The sequence below is a fragment of the Streptopelia decaocto genome (genome assembly GCF_964273445.1).
Source record: "Streptopelia decaocto genome assembly, chromosome: 1".
Taxonomy (NCBI): domain Eukaryota; kingdom Metazoa; phylum Chordata; class Aves; order Columbiformes; family Columbidae; genus Streptopelia; species Streptopelia decaocto.
This window is the reverse complement of record NC_138663.1, coordinates 84,705,538-84,727,208: the sequence shown is the minus strand read 5'-3', so window position 1 is coordinate 84,727,208 and position 21,671 is coordinate 84,705,538. Positions and strand designations below refer to the sequence as shown.

At 44.1% G+C, this 21,671-nt stretch overlaps 1 protein-coding gene across 1 annotated transcript in view; it reads right to left on the bottom strand.

Annotated features, from left to right (window-relative positions):
• LOC309443329 (antigen WC1.1-like) overlaps positions 1–21,106 on the bottom strand; it is a 32,176-nt gene extending 11,070 nt beyond the window's left edge. The window contains exons 1-7 of the mRNA XM_082060160.1: positions 20,998–21,106; positions 12,304–12,618; positions 10,435–10,743; positions 8,600–8,914; positions 7,468–7,779; positions 6,717–7,034; positions 5,672–5,986 (exon numbers count right to left, since the gene is read on the bottom strand). Coding sequence (XP_081916286.1) covers positions 5,672–5,986; positions 6,717–7,034; positions 7,468–7,779; positions 8,600–8,914; positions 10,435–10,743; positions 12,304–12,618; positions 20,998–21,067 — 1,954 coding nt within the window. The 5' untranslated portion in view covers positions 21,068–21,106. The remainder of the gene's footprint in view (positions 1–5,671; positions 5,987–6,716; positions 7,035–7,467; positions 7,780–8,599; positions 8,915–10,434; positions 10,744–12,303; positions 12,619–20,997) is intronic.
• Between the last annotated feature and the right edge of the window lie 565 nt (positions 21,107–21,671).

The following is a 21,671-nucleotide window of genomic DNA, read 5'->3' as shown; positions in this document are numbered from 1 at the left end:
GTGTGTTGAAGAGGGACATGCAGAATTCTCATTTTCTCTTGATGTGTTTCCTGAGATTAACCATACTGCTGGATCCTCAGTATTATCTGCATCCATGCTGTTAGCTTTCACTCTTCTTCTGGCATCCTTACTCCACAACAGTATACATAGCTCACTCCTTCATCAACAGGGCATCCCACCAGGTTGTACAAGAGAGGCATTAGTAACTGTGCCTTAGAGATCACAGTGTTCAGGACAGTTTAGAAGTGGCTTATGCCCAAACTCCCCGAAGTCCTGCTGTCTCAAGCTTTCAGCTGTACCTCATATGCCCTGGTGTCCCAGAAATGCCATAGCCACTGCAGAGCAGTGACTGTAAGTTTCTGAAAATTTCTCAGGGCTTATTGACAGGGCTTAAAACTAGATATGATGGGGGATGGGGATGTAATGGGTCTTGCCTGTGACATGCTGTGGGATGAGACAGCCAGCACAGAGGGGTGAGGTGAAGCAGGCTCTAAACTGATGAGTTTGGGGTGTGGGGTCTGATGTGGTGATGCTCGCGCAGTCACATGCATCTGGGAAACGTGCCAGACCAATCAGAGCAGTGACAAATATTCCTTAGCTGCCTCTCAAAATGAGAACCAGAGGGCCAACCACCTCAAGGGTACACATGGCTGAAGTAGATCTTTCTGCACCTTTCATGAGAAACCCGCATGCTTGAGTACTTCCCTGAAGTGTCTATACACCAACGCACGTAGCATGGGAAGAATTAGAGAAGAATTAGTGTGTGTTCACAGGGCCATGATCTCATTGCTATTATGGAGATGTGGTGGGACAGCTCACAAGACCGGTATGTTGTCATAGAGGGCTATGTACATTTCAGGAAAGACAGGCCAGCAAGGCGAGGTGGAGGAGTTGCACTTTATGTGAGAGAGCAACTTGAATGTCTTGAACTCTGCCTGGGCGAGAGAATGAGTTGAATCCCCATGGGTAAAAATTAAGGGACAAGCTAATAAGGAGGAACACTGTTGTGGGTGTTTACTAAAGGCAACCTGATCAGGAGGAGGAAATTGATGAGGCTTTCTACAGACAGCTGGACATAGCCTCATGATCACATACCCTGGTTCTCACAGGAGACTTCAGTCATCTGTTGCCCACCTGACATCTGCTAGGTGGGCAACACAGCTAAGCATGCACAGTCCAGGAGGTTCCTACAGATCATTAATGACAACTTTTTGACACAGATGGTGGAGAAGCCAACGAGGAGGGGCCTGCTGCTTGACCTTTTCCTAACAAACCAAGAAGAACTAGTTGGAGATGTCAAGGTTGGGGGCAGCCTTGGCTGCAGTAACCATGAGATGGTGGAGTTCAGTATCGTCCGTGGAGGAAGCAGGAAAATAAGTAGGACTAAACCCATGGACTTCAGCAGGGTGAATTTTGGCCTCTTCAAGGTCCTGCTTGGAAGAATCCCATGGACTAGGGCTCTAGAAGGTAAGGGGGTCCAAGAGAGCTGGCTAATATGCAAACATCACTTCCTCCAAGCCCAAGACTGATGCATGCCTATGAGCAAAAAATCAAGTAAAGGGAGTGAGAGGCCAGCATGGATGAATAAGGAACTCCAGTCAAAACTCAGGTGGAAGAAGGATGTTTATGTAATGTGGAAAAAGGGACACCTGGGAGGAATACAAGGAGGCTTTTAGAGTATGCAGGGATGCAGTGAGAAAGGTCATACTCTACTTGGAAGCAAAATTGGCCAGGGATGTCAAAGACAACAAGAAGGACTTCCTCACGTATATCAGCAGCAAAAGGAAGGTTAGCTAAAATGTAGGTCTGCTGCTGAATGAGGAGGGTGCCCTGGTGACAGATGATACAGAGAAGGCCGAATTACTGAATGCCTTCTTCGCTTCTGTCTTTACTGCTAAAACTGGGCCTCAGATATCCCAGACCATAGAGACAGAAGAGAAAGTCTGGCAAAAAGAAGACTTTCCCTTTGTTGAGGAAGATCAAGGTAAGAGATCGTTCACACAAACTGGACATCCACAAATTCATGCACCCTGATGGGATGCATCCATGAGTGCTGAGAAAGTTGGCAGATGTTGTTGCAAAGCCACTCTCCATCATCTCTGAAAGGTCTTGGAGAACAGGAGAGGTGCCTGAGGACTGGAAGAAAGCCAGCGTCACTCCAGTCTTCAAAAAGGGCAAGAAGGATGACACAGGAAACTACAGGCCAGTCACCTTCACCTCCGTCCCTGGAAAGGTGATGAAACAACTAATTCTGGATGTCATCTCCAAGGATGTGGAGGAAAAGAAGGCTATCAGGAGTAGTGAGCATGGGTTCACCAAAGGGTAAACATGTTTGACCAACCTGATAGCCTTCTATTGAAGAGAAGCTGCCAAATTAATGCATACTGTGATTCAGTTACAAAAGGTATATCCATCATTAACCAACTGACATGAGATAAATGCTTTCTGACCACTTGTAAAATGAGGGGATATTTTTCAAGTTTTAGAACCTTCTGCGTGACAGGAGGGAGGCAGAAGATTAAGTAATACATTGTTTAGAAGCAGAGTGCTTAGTTTATATTTAACTAATAATTAATAGATGTATTGTAAGTAAGAAACTAAATAATTATAACATCATAGATTATTTCTTAGTATAGATGTATGTTGAAATTTTCAAAAATTGTAATGCATATGTAATAATTATGCGAATATAAGCAACACAAGAGCATCCAGTCTTTGGAGCACTTATGATCCCCAGAGCTTCTCAGCACTGTCAATAAAGAATGCCACTCAACAGTATAATTGACTCTACTGTTAAGTTTATTTCTTCGTTTCACTATGACTGGCTGGGTAGACAAAGGAGGAGCAGTGGATGTTGTCTACCTTGACTTCAGCAAGGCTTTTGACACTGTCACTCACAATCTCTTCATAGGCAAGCTCAGTAAGTGCAGGCTGGACGAATGCACAGTGAGGTGGATCATAAACTGGCTGGATGGCAGAGCTCAGAGGGTTGTGATCAACAGTGCGAAGTCTGGTTGGAGGCCTGTAGTTAGTGGGGTTCCCCAGGGGTCAGTGTTAGGTCCAGTCCTGTTCAACCTGTTCATCAATGACCTGGATGAAGACACTGAGTGTAGCCTCAGCAAATTTGCTGGTGATACCAAACTGTGAGGAAGGGTCAACACACCAGAAGGCTGTGCTGTCATTCAGTGAGACCTGGACAGGTTGGAGGACTGAGCAAAGAAGAACCTAATGAAGTTCAACAAGGGCAATTATAGGGTCCTGACTTGGGAAGGAACAACCCCAGGCACCAGTACAGGTTAGTGGCGGACCTGCTGGAAAGCAGCACTGCAGAGAAGGACTTGGGAGTTTGGGTGGACAACAGGTTGACCATGAGTCAACAATATGCCCTTGTGGCCAAGAAGGCCAACAGTATCCTGAGGTGCATTAGGAAGTGTGTGACGAGAAGGCTGAGGTTATTCTCCTTCTCTACTCTGCCCTGGTGAGGCTGCAGCTGGAGTACTGCATCCAGTTCTGGGCTCCCCAGTTTAAGAAGGATAAGGAATTACCAGAGGAAGTCCAGCAGCAGGCTACAAAGATGATTAGGGGCCTAGAGCATCTTTCTTACGAAGGCAGACTGAGAGACCTGTGGCTGTTCAAGCTGGAGAAGAGAAGGTTGAGAGGGAATCTCATCAATGTTTATCTCAAGGCTGGATGTCAAGACGATGGGATCAGACTCCTTTCAGTGGTGCCCAATGATGGGATGAGGGGCAGTGGGCACAGACGGAAGCATAGGAGGTTCCATCTGAGTATAAAGAGAAACTTCTTTCTTTTGAGGGTGACAGAGTGCTGGAACAGGCTGCCCAGAGATGTTCTGGAGTCTCCTTCTCTGGAGACATTCAAGACCCGCCTGGACACATTCCTGTGCAATCTACTCTAGGTGTACCTGCTTTAGCAAGTGGCCTGGACTAGATTATCTCCAGAGGTACCTTCCAAACCTAACCATTCTGTGATTCTGTGATGTACACTCAGAGTAAAGACCCATTGAGTGGTCACAGTCTGGGGAGCAGCGTACCCTTTTCTGTAGAGCTTCTTAATTACTGTGACTAGAGCTGCCTGAAAGGACTCAATTTTTAATTCATCATGAGCCCTTAGTTTCCCCTCCAAGGTGTGAGGGTCCCCCTCCAGGTCAGTCAATTCAGTCTCTAGGTGCTCCCATAAGCAGCTGGAAGCTTGATATTTGACCATTTCAGTGCTACTATCTGCTAACTTCCAACCAGAATCATCCTCCTCTTTTACCAGACCATTTCTCTGATAGAGACTGTCAACCAGGTTCCCCAGCTCTGATAAGCTATCCCAGTGCCTCTTGAAGCCCTGCTATGAGTATATGGTAGGCTCTGGTGTATCCCACAGCAAAGCAACACACCCCTCTTTTGGGTTTTCACAAGTAGCATAACCCCTTTGCATCTCCAGGACTGATATTGTTGGACAAAAAAAAAATCCATGCTCTAGGCCACTGGAGTTCTTCCCAGTCACCTTCCCCTGCAACAAGATCTGTCACACTCTCAATTTCTCACCTGTTTACACATAGTCCATACCTTTCCCCCTCTCCTCTCCAACATCACACCATGACAAATTTCCAGTATCAGAATCAACACTTCTCTGAAGATTTGAACTCACTACAGTTATTTCAGTCCCAGGGCATGCAAGATTGCCTGAGTGTCTCCACATTCACTGGCTGCTAAGATGGGCAAAACAGTTCCCACTTGGGAAATATAACTTAATTTTTTTTCTCCTAACATAATCTTAATTATTTCTTTGGGTAATGAGGAAAAAAATAATGAAAAACTAATAATTAAAAAAACACTGAGGGAAACATCTTTGATCCACTCTATTCGTCCTAGCTTCCTTTGTTTTCCCTCCTAGTTCTTGAAGTGAAGGTGGCAGTACAGGAGGTTGTATTTTTCTTCTGCTGCTCCCTGCTTCTTATTCTTTTTTCTCTGCTCCAGCATGCATGCTCCACAGGCTGCAGTTCCTTCTGGGTTGGTGCCTGCTCCATCATGGGCCCTCCAGATGCTGCAGTCCCTTCAGGGGTTGTACCTGATCCAGTGTGGGTTCTCCACAATCTGCAGTCCTTTCAGGAATGTATCTTTTCCACTGTGACGATACCTCCTCTGGCTTGGAAACCGCGTCTCCAGCCATGTCACCACCACTGTCTTTTTCCACTTCTCCTTCATTTCTCCTCTGTCGTGCAGCTGCCACTCTGTCTTAAATACTCAGGAGCAGATCCACCATATGCTCCTCTGTTTGATGCTTTGATGCACAGTGGGTTGTTTCCATTGGTTTCAGAGCCATCTGTAGCTGACTATAATGGGCACATGGCAGTCGATGACCTCCTCCTGCACAAGGAACACCCACAGCCCCTTGCTGTGGAAACTTTTACAGAAACTCTCAAATTTATCCCCCAAATATCCCACACTACCACACACTTTGTGTGTGTGTGTGTGTTAATGCAAGATAAGGACTTTGGTAGACCCCTTGCATCTTGGTGGGATCAAGATGTGCTGACCAACTATGCTTGTAGTCAAGAGAGGGCAAGAGACTGTCCAAGCAAATTTCCACTGTTCTCCACTTCCCCTTCGTGTAACCCTCCCCTTTCCACCTGCAGGCTCACAAAAAGATTCTCTGAACGCACCTGAGCACAGGACTCCAGCATCCTCTTTGTGTTGGCAGTTGTGCTGGCCCCATGCCCTAAAAGGACATGCCCAGAGATCAGATTCAGCCCCAGTGCAGTTCACATCATCCAGCCAGATCTGTCCTGAGCCTTCACCATAATGAGCAGAGACAAATGCCTTGATGGCATGTCCACATCCCAACTGTTTGCAAACAACATTAGCATCTGGTAGATCCCAGTTATCATCACAGACGGTGCCCCAGTTGCCATCATGATAAAGCTCTACTCTTCCAGCACAGCGATTTGTTCCATTCACCAGCCTGATTTGTCTGCTACCTGCAGGAATAAAACCCAGCTGTCACCATGCAGTATAATGACAATGCACAGGTCCGTGTAATGGCATATGTTCAAAACACTTTTAAGGCATCATGTTCTTGTTATATATTCGAGGTCTTCTGTTATGGTTTATTGGGGAGAACATCTGTGATGCTAAAGCTGCATAAAGGGAAAGGCCTACTTCTCCATCAGGTAAATGCCTGAATAACTCCTGTGAGATATTGCAAACAAGAAGGAGTGTCTAGTCGCACTGAGTATATATGGACATCACCTTATATTAGAAATCCTGAGAAGCTGTCTTCTATCTAAACTCATTTAGTTATGCAGAGACAGATTCTGAAACAGTTTGGTTACAAAATCAGAGTAGAAACAGTTCTAATTTACTTTGGAAGGGCTGCAAGTATCTAGAAATGCTCACATAATAAAATGTATTTCATTCCCAAGTGACAGTCAGAACGGGTGGCAGTCATGGCCAAATTAGTGTTCTTATGACTTCTGTATTTTATTACTGCTTTTTGATTCTGTGATAAATTCTTTCAGAAATTCAGATGAAGATAGCATTATGTAAATTACACTGGCTTCCTTAACTATCATTTGTCCCTTAGAGTATACAAACAGGTGGGTATCACAAGCTCAGACCCATGCCTATATAAGATCTGGTGAGACCACAGCACAAAGTGGGCTAGAGGCAACCCAGGAAGCATTCTGTTCCTTTTGTACAGTAACTCACCTGAGCAAATCACACCAACATCTTCAGCAACTCCTGTTGGTACTGTCTGAGAATGGGAGGTCTTACAGAGCATCAGCTGAGTCTCATTTCCAGCACACTGGACACTTCTTAAGCCCACAAGGCCCACGCCACGCTCAGACCTTGGAAGGTAATAGGCTTTCTGGGCAATTCCACACTGGAGCTGTCTGCATACCACATGAGCATCCTTAATGTCCCAGTCATCATCGAGGACTCTGCTCCACGTGCCATGGAGAGAGACCTCAAGTCGCCCATCACAGCGGCTCTCACCACCTGAGAGTCTGAGCGATTCAGCAAGACCTGGCCTCAAGAGAGTTGAAAAAAATCTATTTAATAACATTTATTTTAACATCTGTTTAATACTACTCCTACTGCAGTAGATAGAACATGCAGCAGAGACATGGAAGACAAATTTCTATGTTGGTAAATAAGTAATTCTCACCACTGGTTAAGGAGACAGGCTCTGTAAAGTCTGTGTTTGCTTTTATGCACAAAAGGGTCTGCAATAGGAAGTGAGAAATGCTTCCCCAGCCCAAGGAAAAATCATGTGAGGAGTCAGGCACATTTAAACAATGTGAATCCCTCTACCAAATAAAGTTTTCATGCTGCAACCAAAGTTGGAGGGGTGTGGGAAAAGAAAGGGCATTAAAGACAGGCTGACCTACCAGACTTACTTGGCAGAGTGAGCAATGCTGCTTTGGTCTGAAGTTGCACTATCCATAAAAGGACTTACCTGAGCAAATAACAGTGGCTGCTTCTCTGACTGAACAGCTTGGATTGCCCAAAGTCACTTGAGCACAATCCCACAGGCAGGACTCTGTTCCTTCACAATGAAAAGCATCTCTCCACACAGGCCCATTCCCGTCCACAAAATGATCTCCTGTCTGGATTGACTTTGCATAGCCACAATTCAGCTGACGACAGAGAACACTGGCAGCTTGCAAATTCCAGTGGGAGCGGCAGAGACTTCCCCACATGTCTCCATGGCGGATCTCCACCCTGCCAGAGCATGCAGTGCCATTCACCAGCCTGCCCCCTGGACACCCTGAATGTAAGAGAAAGTGAGTACTGACACGTCATGTTCATAACTACTCATGGGCATGACCTGAAAGTGACTGGGAAATGGGAATGAGTTTTTCTTAGCATTCAGGAGTAACAATGACTCCACTGGGCCACTGGTATTTCTATACTCATAACTAGACTTTGGTCTGCCCTATTTTACTGAGAAGAATGACTAGAAATCAGGATCTTGTCCCTTTTGCAAATTTTAAACTTGGGGTATGAGGTTTCAAGGCTCTGGGTGAACAAATAGACCTTAACTGTTCTGACCAGCCTCACCTAGGGCCTCCATCCTCGGGCTACTGGTCCATAGCCTCACTTAAACCTGGACAGGGTCTTCAGTCTATGACTAGTGTAAATGTCTCCAGTCTTTTCTCCTGCTACTCCTGACTGTAGTCTCCAGTCAGATCCTACATCTGATTGATTACTTTGCCTTGTCTGGCACTGTCCAATAGATCTTGTTATCAGTACCTTCCTCTGTCTTCTGTGCAGATGCTTTGGATTGTGTCTTGGTGGGTAAGGACACTGCCTGTGTTGTCCTTGCCTATGTTGTCCTTGTCCTCTGCCCCCAGCTCATCCTACCTTGTGGAGCAGCCCTGTTCTTGCTGTTCCCTGAGACTAGAAGCACTTCACAGATAGCAGCCTTGCTCGTACAGGTGAAGTGCAGCCTCAACTCCTGGGAAAGCCTGTAGCAGCAGGCAAAAGATGGAGCTTGGCATCACAGACACCCTCTGGATTTTGGGTCCATATTTTTCCTCAAAGAAGGAGTTTTAAAGTTTCTCCTCTTAGATCTTTCTGCTGCTCACCTGAACATACCACACGAGCAACATTTCCAGCAGGGCATTCATCATGACCTAGCACATGCACAGGACAGTCTCTCAGGTGTGATCCATTCTTCTTGCAGCTGAACGTGCCATTCCAGAAAGATCCATTTCCTTTAGTGAAGGACTCTCCACCTGGTATTAGGAGGGCAACACCACAGTCCAGCTGCTGGCAGAGGGCATTGGCAGCTGGTAAATCCCACAGGTAGTCACACAGGGTTCCCCACGTGCCTCCATGAAGAAGCTCTACTCTCCCTGAACATGTGTTACTGCCGTTTGCCAGCCTGTACCCACCATAGCCTGCAGTAGGAATAAAGAAACTTAGCAGTTATGTTTTTATTTTCTCCTATTGCAGTGAAAATTGTAAGAGAGATCTACCTGCAAGGAACTAGCTGCAAGGAACAAGCACTAACTATGTCTCAGGTTACTGGGAGGCATGTTAGACCAGGATCTCATAAGCCAGCTCTGAAAAAAACAAAATATTGTCTGTGTAGCCTGCACTACATGACTAAAAGTTTTTTGACTCTTTAAGTTCAGTTTCTTCTCCTCCGCTCTGCTCTCTCTTCCCCACACAATACTGCTGCTGCTATCTTGCAACATCTTTTCTTGCAGAGGCAGTTCCAGCATTGACATGCATTTGGAGCATGTGAGAAACTCCAAGTAGGAGCTACTAGTAGCACTCTCCCAGTAGTTGGCCATCTCACATTACCTGGTAAGCAGCAACTGCAGTGTGCAATTCTCAACTTTCATCTGTGCCATAGCATAAGGCTCTGAGCACAACAGGCCATGTCCATCAGCATATTTACAATAATTTAAGTGTGGAATGGGTAGGACTGTGGTGTCCTGCTGCCAACTCCATGCAGTGCCTCTATCTTCTCACACTGTTACTTCTTACCGTTACCTGGTCCTTTCATCATAGTCCACCTAATGAGATCTGGATTTCCAATCTGAGCTGTGACTCTTGCAAGATGGAAGAAGGAGCCAAGACCTGTCAGTTACTGATACCTGAACTGTGCCATTTGGCTGCCACAGGTCCTCAGCTAGAACTCAGATCACCATGGCCAGTGGGACAGCATCCAAGACAGTCTTGAAACAGACTGCAGCCCTGTGACTGGGATATGGGCATAAACTGCAGTCGTTTCCAGGCTTGTTTTGTGAACAGAATGTTGCCAGCAGCTCTGCCCTGTGTTCAGTTTACCCCTTTTGATTTGTGCCCTCAGGAAAAATGTTGTGTTTGCTAGGTCTAATCATCACTTTTATAGTGAGTGGCAATTAATTAGCTGTATTTAGAGCCCTCAGCAGCTGTGACTGTATGGAATTCTTAAATAACACTACCTGGCAGTCACACCTAAAGTCATCCAGGTCTCTGACAACTCCATTTATTTATTTTTTTTAAATTTATTAGATAAATTTAATTTGTAACTTGTACCTCCTTTGACCTTTTGGAGGTATGGTACCTCTCCTGGTTTTATAATTAACTGAAGTGCCAGGGATTAACATGCACACTGACAACACAGAAAAGAAATTCATTTCTCCGTGGTCCTGCTCTGACATTTCTCCTTTTATGTATATGAGAAAGACATGGAATTCTCAGCACTATTAAGTGCATAAGTCTAGTAGCATAAAAGAAATTACAGCCCTTTTGAGATCTGCATTGTGGGGCTGCTCTTCTTTGCCTTCCCTGAATGGCTCAAGGTGTGATAGGGGAAGCATCCAAGAACCCCGAGGACCACATGAATGTGCAGAGGCTCTGAACTGTAGGTTGACAGGAAGAAGAAATATCAGACACATACATTACATCCATTGGTCCAAAGTCTCACCTGAACATACAACACGGACATCATGAGAACATGTCTCACTGTGGTGCAGCGTCCTGGGACAGTGTGCAAGGTGAGTCTCATTCCCTACACAGTGAAACTCTTCTTGCCAGATCAGTTCTTGTCTCTTTCCAAAGTGAGTTCCTCTCAAGATATCCACAGCCTGGCCACACTCTAACTCATTACATATAACAGAGGCAGTTTTGAAATCAGTGTGTGACAAGCAGACCATAGCCCAAGTTTCTTCTTGCTTTACTTGCAGATGTCCTGAGCAGGCAGTGTCCCCTCCAGTCAGAGACAGCCCAGAGAAACCTGGAAAAAAAAAATAAAAATCAAACAAGATATCCAGCATCAAGGGTTGGTTGTACTGACCTAATTTAATAACTCCCTTACCTTCATGGGTAGGATGTATGTCACTTATCTGAGGACCACAGACACTTCTAAATAGCCATTGTAGCAATTCATGTATGCTACTGACGAGAGAGAAAATGGTGTGTGGGGATGCTTATTTCTTAGTATGTGAAAATACTAAATCCTTGGGAAGCTGTAGAAGGAAGGGGGAGTTTTGAACAGTTGCCAAAATGCTTGAGAAGTAGCAATCCTTGAATAAATAAATAAATAAATAAATAGCCAGTTACTAGTGTGTGTTCTCCAGACTTCATTATTCAAATGAATAGAAAGCTGAAGCAGCCCAGAAAGAGGAAAGAGGAAATGTTGCACCCATCTTCAGAAAAGTCTAAAAAGACAGTCTGGAGATCTACAGGCTGGTCAGCCCCATTTGGTATCTGGAAAAAACATGGAGTGAATACTCCTGGAATAAATTTCTGGGCACAAGAAGGCAGAAGGGAAGAGTCAGCATGGATTTACCAAGGGTAAATCATGCCCATGTAACCTTATTACTTTCTCTGATAAAAGTGACTGGGTTTGTGGATGAGTGGAGATCAGCGTGTGTCATTCACCTCTCATTTAGCAAGGCTTTTGACATGTTCTTGCACAATGTTATTGTGTCAAAACTAGAATGTTACAGTCTGGGTGGGTGGACAACTACATGGTTAAATAGCTGATTGGATGGTCAGGCTCAGAGTCTATTTGCACTCTACCTGGGGGCTGGCAACAAGTGGAATACCACTTGTTGGTTCTTTCCTAGGACCTGTTCTGTTCAGCATCTTTGCCAACAACCTGCAGGAGATGATGGCGTGCACTCTTATCAATGTGGGGATTAGGGGGAGATAACCCCAATGGCATTCTGCCATTCAGAGAGACCTAGACAGGCTGGATTAACAGGCTAACAGGAACCTTATAAAAATCAAAAGAGACATATAATATTCTGAAGCTGGGAAAAAAACCCAAAACAAACAACCCTCTTGCAATGGTACTTTATCCAAAGAGCAAAACCAAGCACATCTTGCAGACCAAGGCAGCAAAAAATACATTGGATTTGTTTGCCATTTGTTTGCCATTGCAGACTGTTCTGTCTTAGCTTACATGAAGATCTGGAGAAGAAGGGCATTTGTATGGCATAACACAGCATTTTCTTGCTTCTCCATCTACAACTGTTCCTGGTCAAAGACAAATTAAGTATTGCTCTCCTGTCGCCTGGGAGAACTGTGGCAGAAACAAATAGTGTTTATTATTCTGTCCTATGTCATGTACTATGTCTACTTCCATTCTATGTCATTGCTGTGCCCAGGCAAAGGAGATAGACACTTTTAGTCAGCAGAAGACTTAATGTTTGTGTAACTTGCTTTGGCTGAGTGGAGACCATGGAGAAATTGCTACCTCTGTGCAGTACTTGGCTTTATTCAGCTAGAACGAAGTTTGATCTCAGCCTTGTAGCATTTTTCTATTATGCAAGGTTGGATGACTTCTTACCTGAGCAAATCACTCCAATATCGAAGTAATGAGGGCAAGTAAAAGCACCCCATCCTGTATGTGAGCAGTTCCAGAGAGTGGATTCGTCACCATGGCAATGAACTCGATACAACCATGTTGGTCCAGATCCTTCTCCAAAAGAAGCTCGACTAAGGGCCTGAACAGCAGATCCACATCGTAGTTGCTTACAAACAACATCAGCATCTTTTATGGTCCAGTCACCATCACACACAGTTCCCCACTGCCCCTCATGTTTTATTTCCACTCTTCCAGAGCAGCGGCCAGTTCCATTTGACAGCCTCAGTTCATCAGCACCTTCATACACAGAGACAGAGCAAGTTTATGGAAAGGACAGTGCCTAATCACAATTAACTATTGCAGATAGTTAATGAGATTATTATTACTCTTAATTTACTACTAAATCATATTTATTCAGTTCACCTTTCTAAATAATCCAACTTAAATGTTTTTTTTGCAAGGAGTTGTGTCTGTATTTACAAGTTTGAGCTAACTGCACTGCTAAAATATAAGCTATTTCTAACGACAGGTGAGCTTTCTCTTCTTCTGACCCATCAGGGCTGGGAGATGCTGAGTAATGTCCCTGCTGTGTGATTCACAAAAGCTTCAACATCAACTCCTCCTTTGTTTTTCTGCCATGATGACATTCAGCTTATAATGTTCACTGGGCACCAATTTCTTCATTCCCATGTTAACTATGATGTGAAGAAGCAATTTCCTTTGTGTGCCTCAACTTCTTCCTCTCAGACAATTACTTGCAACTCAGTTCCAAATACTCTATGTACTTTCCCTCCTCTCTTGCCCTAGCCACATGGTCCTCTGGTCAGGGCTACCTGACAAGAGAAGAGAATTACTCATGAGGGGTGGCAAGCTATCTCAGGAGATAAAGCAGCATAAACAGAGGACAGACAGGCATGTCTTAAATGTTGTTCCTCATGCCCCACCATCTCTTGGTGTGGGGCCGATGCCTGAAGAGCGCTCTTTTCCTCCTCTGCTCCCAGGTCTGCCTCTTTCCTTTGATATATGGATACACATTTCCCAATCAAAGACTAACACAGGGATATTACAGACATCTGCAGAAAGGGACTTGTTTTGCACTTTGCTGAGAAGAAAGGATTTATTCAGGCAAAACAGTACCTGCAAGGCTATGGACAATAAACAATGTCTACAGTTGAACAAAGCAAAGGCACATGTGAGATCAGTGGAAAAGATCCAGTGAGAAGCAAGAAGACCCCAAAGTGGCCTGTAAAGATATAAAAGTCTATGGTTTTCTATGCTCGGGTGGGACCTCTACACAGCTAACGAGCTGGAGCCAGCCCTCCTGCTATTCTACTCCATTAACTTTTTTTTTTTTTTCTGAGAATTTTGTTGCCTGAAAGTGTACTTTGCATACAGTTACCAGGCCTTGCCTGAAAGTTTGCCTCTGGAGTTCTAAAATATAGAATCCAGAGCAAAAATTTGTATTGTGATGGATACAGGCCTCGACTGAAAGTTTGCATCCGGAACTCCAAGACAGACTCCAGAATGAATGGTTATCAGGGTGGAAAGACACCTGAAAGTTTGCTTTGTGAATGGGTACAGGCTCTGGGAGAGAACGTAAGCAGCATTTGGCTTGGCATATTTCCCCCATGCAGTAAATAATAGAGTGAACCTGCCACTTCTCTTTGAGAAATCTAAACATTTTTTCTGTGGTAAGCAGAACCCTAAATTACTCCCTTGTGACAGTGATGGAGCCCCGCTGTCCTGGAGATGGCTGAACATCTGCCAGCAGATTGGAAATAGTGAATGAATTCCTCATTTTGCTTTGCTTGCACACACAGATTTTGCTTTATGTATTAAATTGCCTTTGTCTTAACCCATGAGTTTTTCTCATTTTTACCCTTCTAATTCTCTCCCCAGTCTGTGACTGTTCACTCAACTCCTGCTCAGATTTTGGCTAACACAGATCATGCTAAAGTCTGATGTATGCCAGGAGCAGTGCCATTAGGTCAAAGGGAGAGAACCACATAGGGACAGGTGGCCAGAAAGAGCTAAAGGGACATTATGCAGCCATTATTACCTGCAGAGTGCTTGCTCCTGCAGCCATCATCTTTGTCTGGCAATTTCTTCAGAATCTGCTAACTAATGGAAATGATATAGACCAAACCTCTGAGCTGGAAGGTCATCATCAGCTTACTCAAAAAAGCCTTTGCAGCAAATCCAACAGCAGCTGGACTGCTGAGGCTTTCATGCTTCCCAATGTGACACAGGGCATGCATACATTGTTTTGGAGGAGGACAGATGAGCACTCTCACCATTGGCTTGGTAACCAATTCCCTTGTTTTTCTTTTTTGGCTCATAGATGCACAAATCAAGAGTTATGGGTTATAAGTTATGAAATGTTATGACTTGAATCAGTGAATGATCATGGCAGACTAGTTTGGGCAAAGGGGAAATGAGCACCTATTGTTGTCTTTATTTATTGTATTTCTTAATGAGCTCCTAAAATGAAGTTTAATTCATGGAGTATGTTGTCCTGTACGTTTGGGAGATCCAAACAGACTGTGACACTCATTTTACTAGGGGAGAGTGAGCAAACAGCTGTGTGGTGTTTAGCTGCCTGCTGGTGTTAAACCACAACAGATCCCAGCAACTGGAGTGCATGAGGTTACCACATGTCAGTGTGTGATTGCTAGTGAATATCAAGCTGGACTAGCCAGTGAGCAAGTTAATTGGCCTGGGAGTCAAATATGTGTATGTGCATGTGTATGTGTGTGTGTATGTGTATATGTATGTGTATGTGTATGTGTATGTGTATGTGTATGTGTATGTGTATATGTCTCTGGGACCTAGGGACCCAGTGGGACCACAGGGTCCAGGCCAACTACTAGAGAGTTGGTAAGGTCAGGGGTCAACTCAAAGACACACTTACACGTGTGTCTGTCCATGAGCCAACTACAGAGACTGAGAACTTAGGACCAGGCATTGGATGGGCTGGATGTCTGGAGGAATGCAAATTGCATGTATTAGCATGTTTCCCACTGATAGGGTTTTATTCTGAAAAGCCGGATAGAGAAACATAGAATCACAGAATGGTTTGGGTTGGAAGAGACCTTAAAGATCATCTGGTTCCAATCCCCTGCCATGGACAGGGACATCTGTGGCAGTGTGCTGAGATGGGGCCTGTGAGAAACTGCAAGAAGCGAAGCATGAGAAACAAGCACTGGGACTGTATGCTAACCAATACATCAAGGACAGCAGAATAATGTGTGATATAGATAAAAAAGTGTTTATGGCAGTAACTTTGGTGGGAACACAAAATATGTCGCTTATGTAATGACTAACTAAGCAAATCAGCAAATGCTTGGGCAAGCGCTATAGCAAGTATGAACGCAAGCCTGAGTTTGTAATAAAGGTCTCCCATTGCACCTTACCGAGAGTTTGTGGCTCATTCGCTACAGACATCTTTTCACTAGATCAGGTTCTGAAAGCCATGTCCAACCCAGCCTTGAATGCTTCCACAGATGGGGCATCCATAGCTTCTCTGGGCAACCTGTTCCAGTGCCTCACCACCTAATTGTAAAAAATGTCTTCCTTATCTCCAATCTAAATCTACCCTCTTTCAGTTTAAATCTGTCGCTGCTTGTCAAGTCACTACAGGCTGCAGTAAGAAGTCTATTTCCATCTTTCTCATAAGGCCCCTTTAAGTATTGAAAGGCCACAAGGAGGTATCCCTGGAGCCTTCTCTTCTCCAGACTAAACAACTCTAACACTCAGTCTTTCCTCATAAGAGAGGTGTTTCATCTCTCTGATCATCTTTCTGGCCCTCCTCTGGACCCACTTAACAGGTCCATGTCTCTGTTTTGCCATGAACCCCGAAGCTGGATGCAGTACTCCCAGGCAGGGTCTCACCAGAGCAGATGGGCAGAATCGGCTCCCTTGACCTGCTGACTGTGCTCATTTTGATGCAGCCCAAGATATGATCGGCTTTCTGGCACATTGCTGGCTCGTGCCCAATTTGTCACCCACCAGTATCCCCAAGTCCTTCTCCACAGAGCTGATCTCAATCCATTCATTCTCCAGTCTGTTCTGATCCCAGGGATTGCCCTGAGCCAGGCGCAGGACCTTGCAATTGACTTTATTGTACTTTGTGAGGTAAGGTTCATATTCACCCATTTCTCAAACCTCTCAAGGTCCCTCTGGATGGCACCCCTTCCCTCAAGTGTATCAACTACACCACTCAGCTTGGTGTCATCTGCAAAGTTGCTGAGGGTGCATTCAGTCCCACTACCTATGTCATTAAAAAGGGTATTGAACAGTACTCATCCCAGTATGGACCGATGAGGGACACCATTTGTTGCTGATCTCCATTTGGACATTGAGCCATTGACTGCAACTCTTTGGATGTGGCCATAAAGCCAATTCCTTATCCACTGAAGAGTCCATCCATCAAGCTCATATATTTTATTATAAGAATGTTGTGTAGGACCATGTCAAAGGCCTTACAGAAGCTGAGATGACATCAGTTGCTCATGATAAGGCCATTGGTGCAGTTCGTGTTTGTGTTACTGTTGCGTGTTTGTGTCACTGTTGCATGTTTCTGTCTCTGTGGCCAGCCATGCATATGTGTGTGTGTGTGCATATCTGTATATCAGTATATGGGTGTCACATATGTGGGTGCCTATTGGGACTCCAGGTTAGCCTCACTACCAGCTGGATCTCAGGAAACAGAGCTGTAACTGCCTTTTATCACACTACCAGTTTCAGCAACCCCTGCACAAGAGAGGTTTTTAAGAAGGATTTTATCAAGCAGTAATCAGACATTAAAGCAGTGACAACATCAAAAAGATACATGCCTTAAACCTTGGGATACAGGCCACCTTGAAATGAAGACAGGTATATAATTATTTGCTGGATATAAATGCTCAGTTGGATTACACATAGAATACTGAAATATTTGAAACGAATATTATGTTTCAGAGGAAAGGATGCTCTGTAGCTCTTGTGATGGACCTAAGAAACCTGGGGGACTTTTAAAAAATGTAAGTCTGTCACTTGACAACTAAAGCATTCTGTACTCATCGTGTTTGTCTGTAAACCATTGTTATTGGCTCATGCAACCCTTGGAACCAGGTTGTTGGATATGAGTTTCGTACTTCTTTGTACTTAAAAGGAGAAAATTGAAAGAAAATGCTGTGTTTGCATTACTGAACCATGTGAATTGAAAGCCACTGGCATTTAAAGCATGAAGGAGGAAACGACATAATAAGTGGAAAATCAAATGGTAGAAAACCACATTCAGGACCTTGGTATTTCCAGGTTAAGGACAAACTGCAAGGTAAGTGCACACATGAATCAGTAAGAGGTTGCCCACTGCATCTGAGACTTGTCTTCGATTTGATCAGATTTGAAATTCAGCATATTATGGAGCAAGTAAATCCCTGAAGAGGACTGGCAACTTCTTTTGGGGCCTGGAGGATCATTCACATTGACCATGTAGCTAGAGAAGGTTTACAGGACAGTCACATAATAAGCCTAGTAACTTTGGTGCCAAATTAGCAGTGTTTCAAAACCTAACACACAATGGAAAATGAAAGCAATCATCTATAGGACAGGTTTGGTCCAATTGTCAGTGCCTTAACTGCACTAATGGCCTTGACCTTTCCCAGCTGGGGTCTTCATCCATATACTCTGCCCATGGGCCAAAGTCTCCATTTCAGCCCAGGACTGGACCTGCCTGAGCTACACTGTATGTGCAAATGTGTTCAACTTGGGCACAGCCATGCCTGGTCATGGGCCCTGTTGATCTGCAATCTGAGCCACAGACTGCTTTCTCAGCTTGATCTTGGACCTTCCTCATCACCATGAACTTGCCTGATGATCTGAGGCAAGTTAGCAACAGGAATTGAACCCAACTACCACCTCTAGGTCTGCCCTACTTGACTCTCTTGGGTACTGTGGGGCTGGACCCTGGCTGGTGAGGCCGCCACCCTGCCAGACATGTTATCACAGCTGGAGCAGCTGGCCCTCACTGTATCCTCGTATCAACTCTACAGCTCATGATTCATAGGAGTAACCTCTCCAAAGGTCAGACAAAGGTTAGCTAAGATAACCACCATTTTTAGTTATTAAGACTACACTAGAAGCAAGAAAAGCATCAGAACCTGATCAGATACCAAGAGAAACCTGCAGTACTGCACTGGGCAGTGATGTGAACAGAAAACGATGCAGCCGTGCACATCTTCCAAGTTGTCCAGAAAGACACCTCTCAGATATCATCTCCTATCAGTGGTGGTATTTGATAAACAACAAAAGATAAATTATTTACACTAAGAGCCTTGGGTTTTCCATTAAGAGTTTTCAAAACAACCTGGTGTGGATGATATCACCTATCTCAAAATATTACCTACCTCAAAAGGTGTTCTTACATTTCACACTCTTTGCTGTCACTTGAGATTGTGAAACAAGAATATATACTTGTTCTTTGCTTTTGAAAACAAATCTAATTGCTCTCTCTGTTCCCTGTAAGTATGTCAGTCTTATCCCATGAACTGGTGCTAATGCAGCCACTTCCTTCCGTAACTAATCATTGTTTCATTTCTTGTTCCAGAGTAAACTGCCAGCAGTAGTAAAATAAAAGGCAGTTTTGCCCCCATCTCCATGTGGTCTGTAGCTTGGTTCTTTCCTCTTTCATCAGAGACAGACAATATATTGCTTTGACACATAGGCAAAGGTTTTGTCTTGTTTGCTAACACTGCTGGAATTCCTCATGATTTCCCACCTATCATTTAGATTTGGAAACACAAAAAAGTTTAAGGGAGATTCAAGTGACTGACAACTAATAACTTCCAAAACCTATTTTTTTTCTGCAAAGTTATCTTCTCTGTTCAGATTTCCTGAGTAAGAAAGTCTCTCACAAGCCTCTGAAAATGACAAAATTCCTCTAGACTTCCAACATGTCTCAAAGGAATATAATCTTTCCATAATATGTCTTTTAAGACTCTTCTGAAAGAATTTCTGGAAAACAACCCAGAGTTTATTCAAAGAACACAGTCCAAAAAAGAGTTTTCTTAGCTAAAAAATATACACATTTTAAACAGAAATAACTTCTTGGGAAAGTTAGATTAATAATTCAAATTAAAGGAACCAGATAATGTATCTCCATTAGCCATATCTAGGAGTAAAGCAAACAGCTCCTCCCTTTACAGATCTCTCTGCACTTGAATTTTTCAACTTCTGATGCTTTCAACATGTGACAGTATGCAAGGCTGGTTGCAGAAGCAGGCACAACCCAATCAACAGATTTAAATATTCCCTAATTACAACTATTATTTGCTGTAATCAATCTTATGTGATTTTTTTTATGATACCTACAGGCATGCTCTTTTGTATTTCCTCACACTCCATAGCCTGCCTCACAAGCGCCTTCATTGAATTCAGTGGTACTAGTCACAGAGTAGGGTTGTGCTTGGATAAGAAGGCGCCAGATTTTGGCTTGCTCTGGCTGAAGGCCTGATTCCCCTCATAGGCCAGGAACGAGAATGAGTCCTGCATCCCTGTGCCCAGGTTTTCAGGAGACGCGTCCTGCTCCTTCGCAGGTTGCACGCTCACTCCCTGGTGGCCGTGCCGCCAGGCTGCCTGCGCCCTGCGCTGCCTACGCGGGGACCAGCGCCCGCGTTGCCTACGCAGGGACCGGCTGCCTACACGGGACCTGCACCCCGCTGCAACCTCCCGGGGACCAGCAGGGGGCTGAAGCAGCGCGGAGAGCGCGAGTACCACCAAAGCAGAGACGGCGTGGTAGGTGCTTCTGGTGGTGTCATGGCAAAGCTGCTCTTGTCTGCATCTGCTGTTCAGTCACTCTGTTACTATTCCCTGCTATTAAAAATAAGTTGGCAGAAAACTCACTCTCACTTCTACAGTACTGCTCAGCTGCCACTCAGACATTGCTAAAATGATGTCTAAATACAAATATTTAATATTTTTCTTCACATTCCTTTGCACAGAAAGGCCCATGACTCCTCTTCCCATCCACTTGAACCGTGGCTACATCCGCAACTGGTGAGAACCACTAAGACGAAGGCCATGATACATCAAAATAGCCACCATAAAGTCTCGTGCTCATTGTATGGGGATGCAATCACCACCACCATGCTATAGTGCCACCTCCATGTCTATACAGACAAAAACGAGGTTTCCAAAATCTATCTCATCGTCAGCTTCAAACATGTATGCATAGCTCTAGAAGAGTAGAGAGAAAAATAGCAATAAGCTTCAGATACACAGGAACAACTGAGGGGATGGTATGTTATCCAGCTAAACTTCACTGGACATACAGAGCACAGCAACATCATTTTAACTGGTGTTGTATAAAGACTACACAGACCTCAAAAGGAGAGGCAAGACAGTAGTAAGAATACCCAGGTGGTTTCCATTACAGCTTGGCTTTTTACTAAGCTTGGACTCAAATTCCTATGAGAATGGCCAGTCACAGATGTCTGAGTGAAATGCAAAACTATTACAAATGGCTTACCCTTCTTTCTTTCGAGATCACCAAGGAGATTGAATCAAAGACAGAAATGTGTTTAAACACTTTCTTGACACTTTGTCTTACAGGTTTTTGGAATAACAACCTATTTATATTGAATCTACATTCTTTTCCTATCTCAGTGCCTTATGCGAAATAAATAATGTACTTACCCAGGCAGAACTGAACGGAGAGGAGAAGCAGCCACAATAATGGAGTAGGAAGATGTCCTCTTGTTGCCATCAAGATGACAGACAGATGATACTTCACTCTCTATTAGGCACTGCCTACACCAAATTCTACATGGCCTTCTCTGTGCCTCACAAATGACTACAAAGTAGGAAATATATAGAATCACATGAACTACATGAGGGAACCAATAGAAATATTGTTCACCTTTTTAGATATTATCAACAGATTAATCTCAAATCTGAAAGAAGCAAATCCTCCAATAAAATTTGAAAATTGTGCTTGTGACCTTATATGAAGGATGATTGTGCTTCTGATGTCATCACTGGTATTGTCTTGTTTTACTGTGGGGCCAGCTTTGGTGGTGCCGGCCAAGTAGTACGCAAAATGGAGGGGGGGAAATAATTCTCACCTGAACAAATGTGAAAGTGAAGAACATTGGTCATTTTATAAATAACTTTGGAAGAGAAAAAGGCAAAGAAAATCCCTAAATTTGTAGCTTATCCATCTCCTTGGGAGAAATTGTACTTTCACTATAAAATCAACAGAAGTGGTGTTTATCACTAGTGGTAGATCTGTGAGTAAAAAATGACACCCACTTTGTCTTTAATGCAAGTTTTGCTCAGGGTTTCCTTATTTGGTCAAAATTTGAGATCTG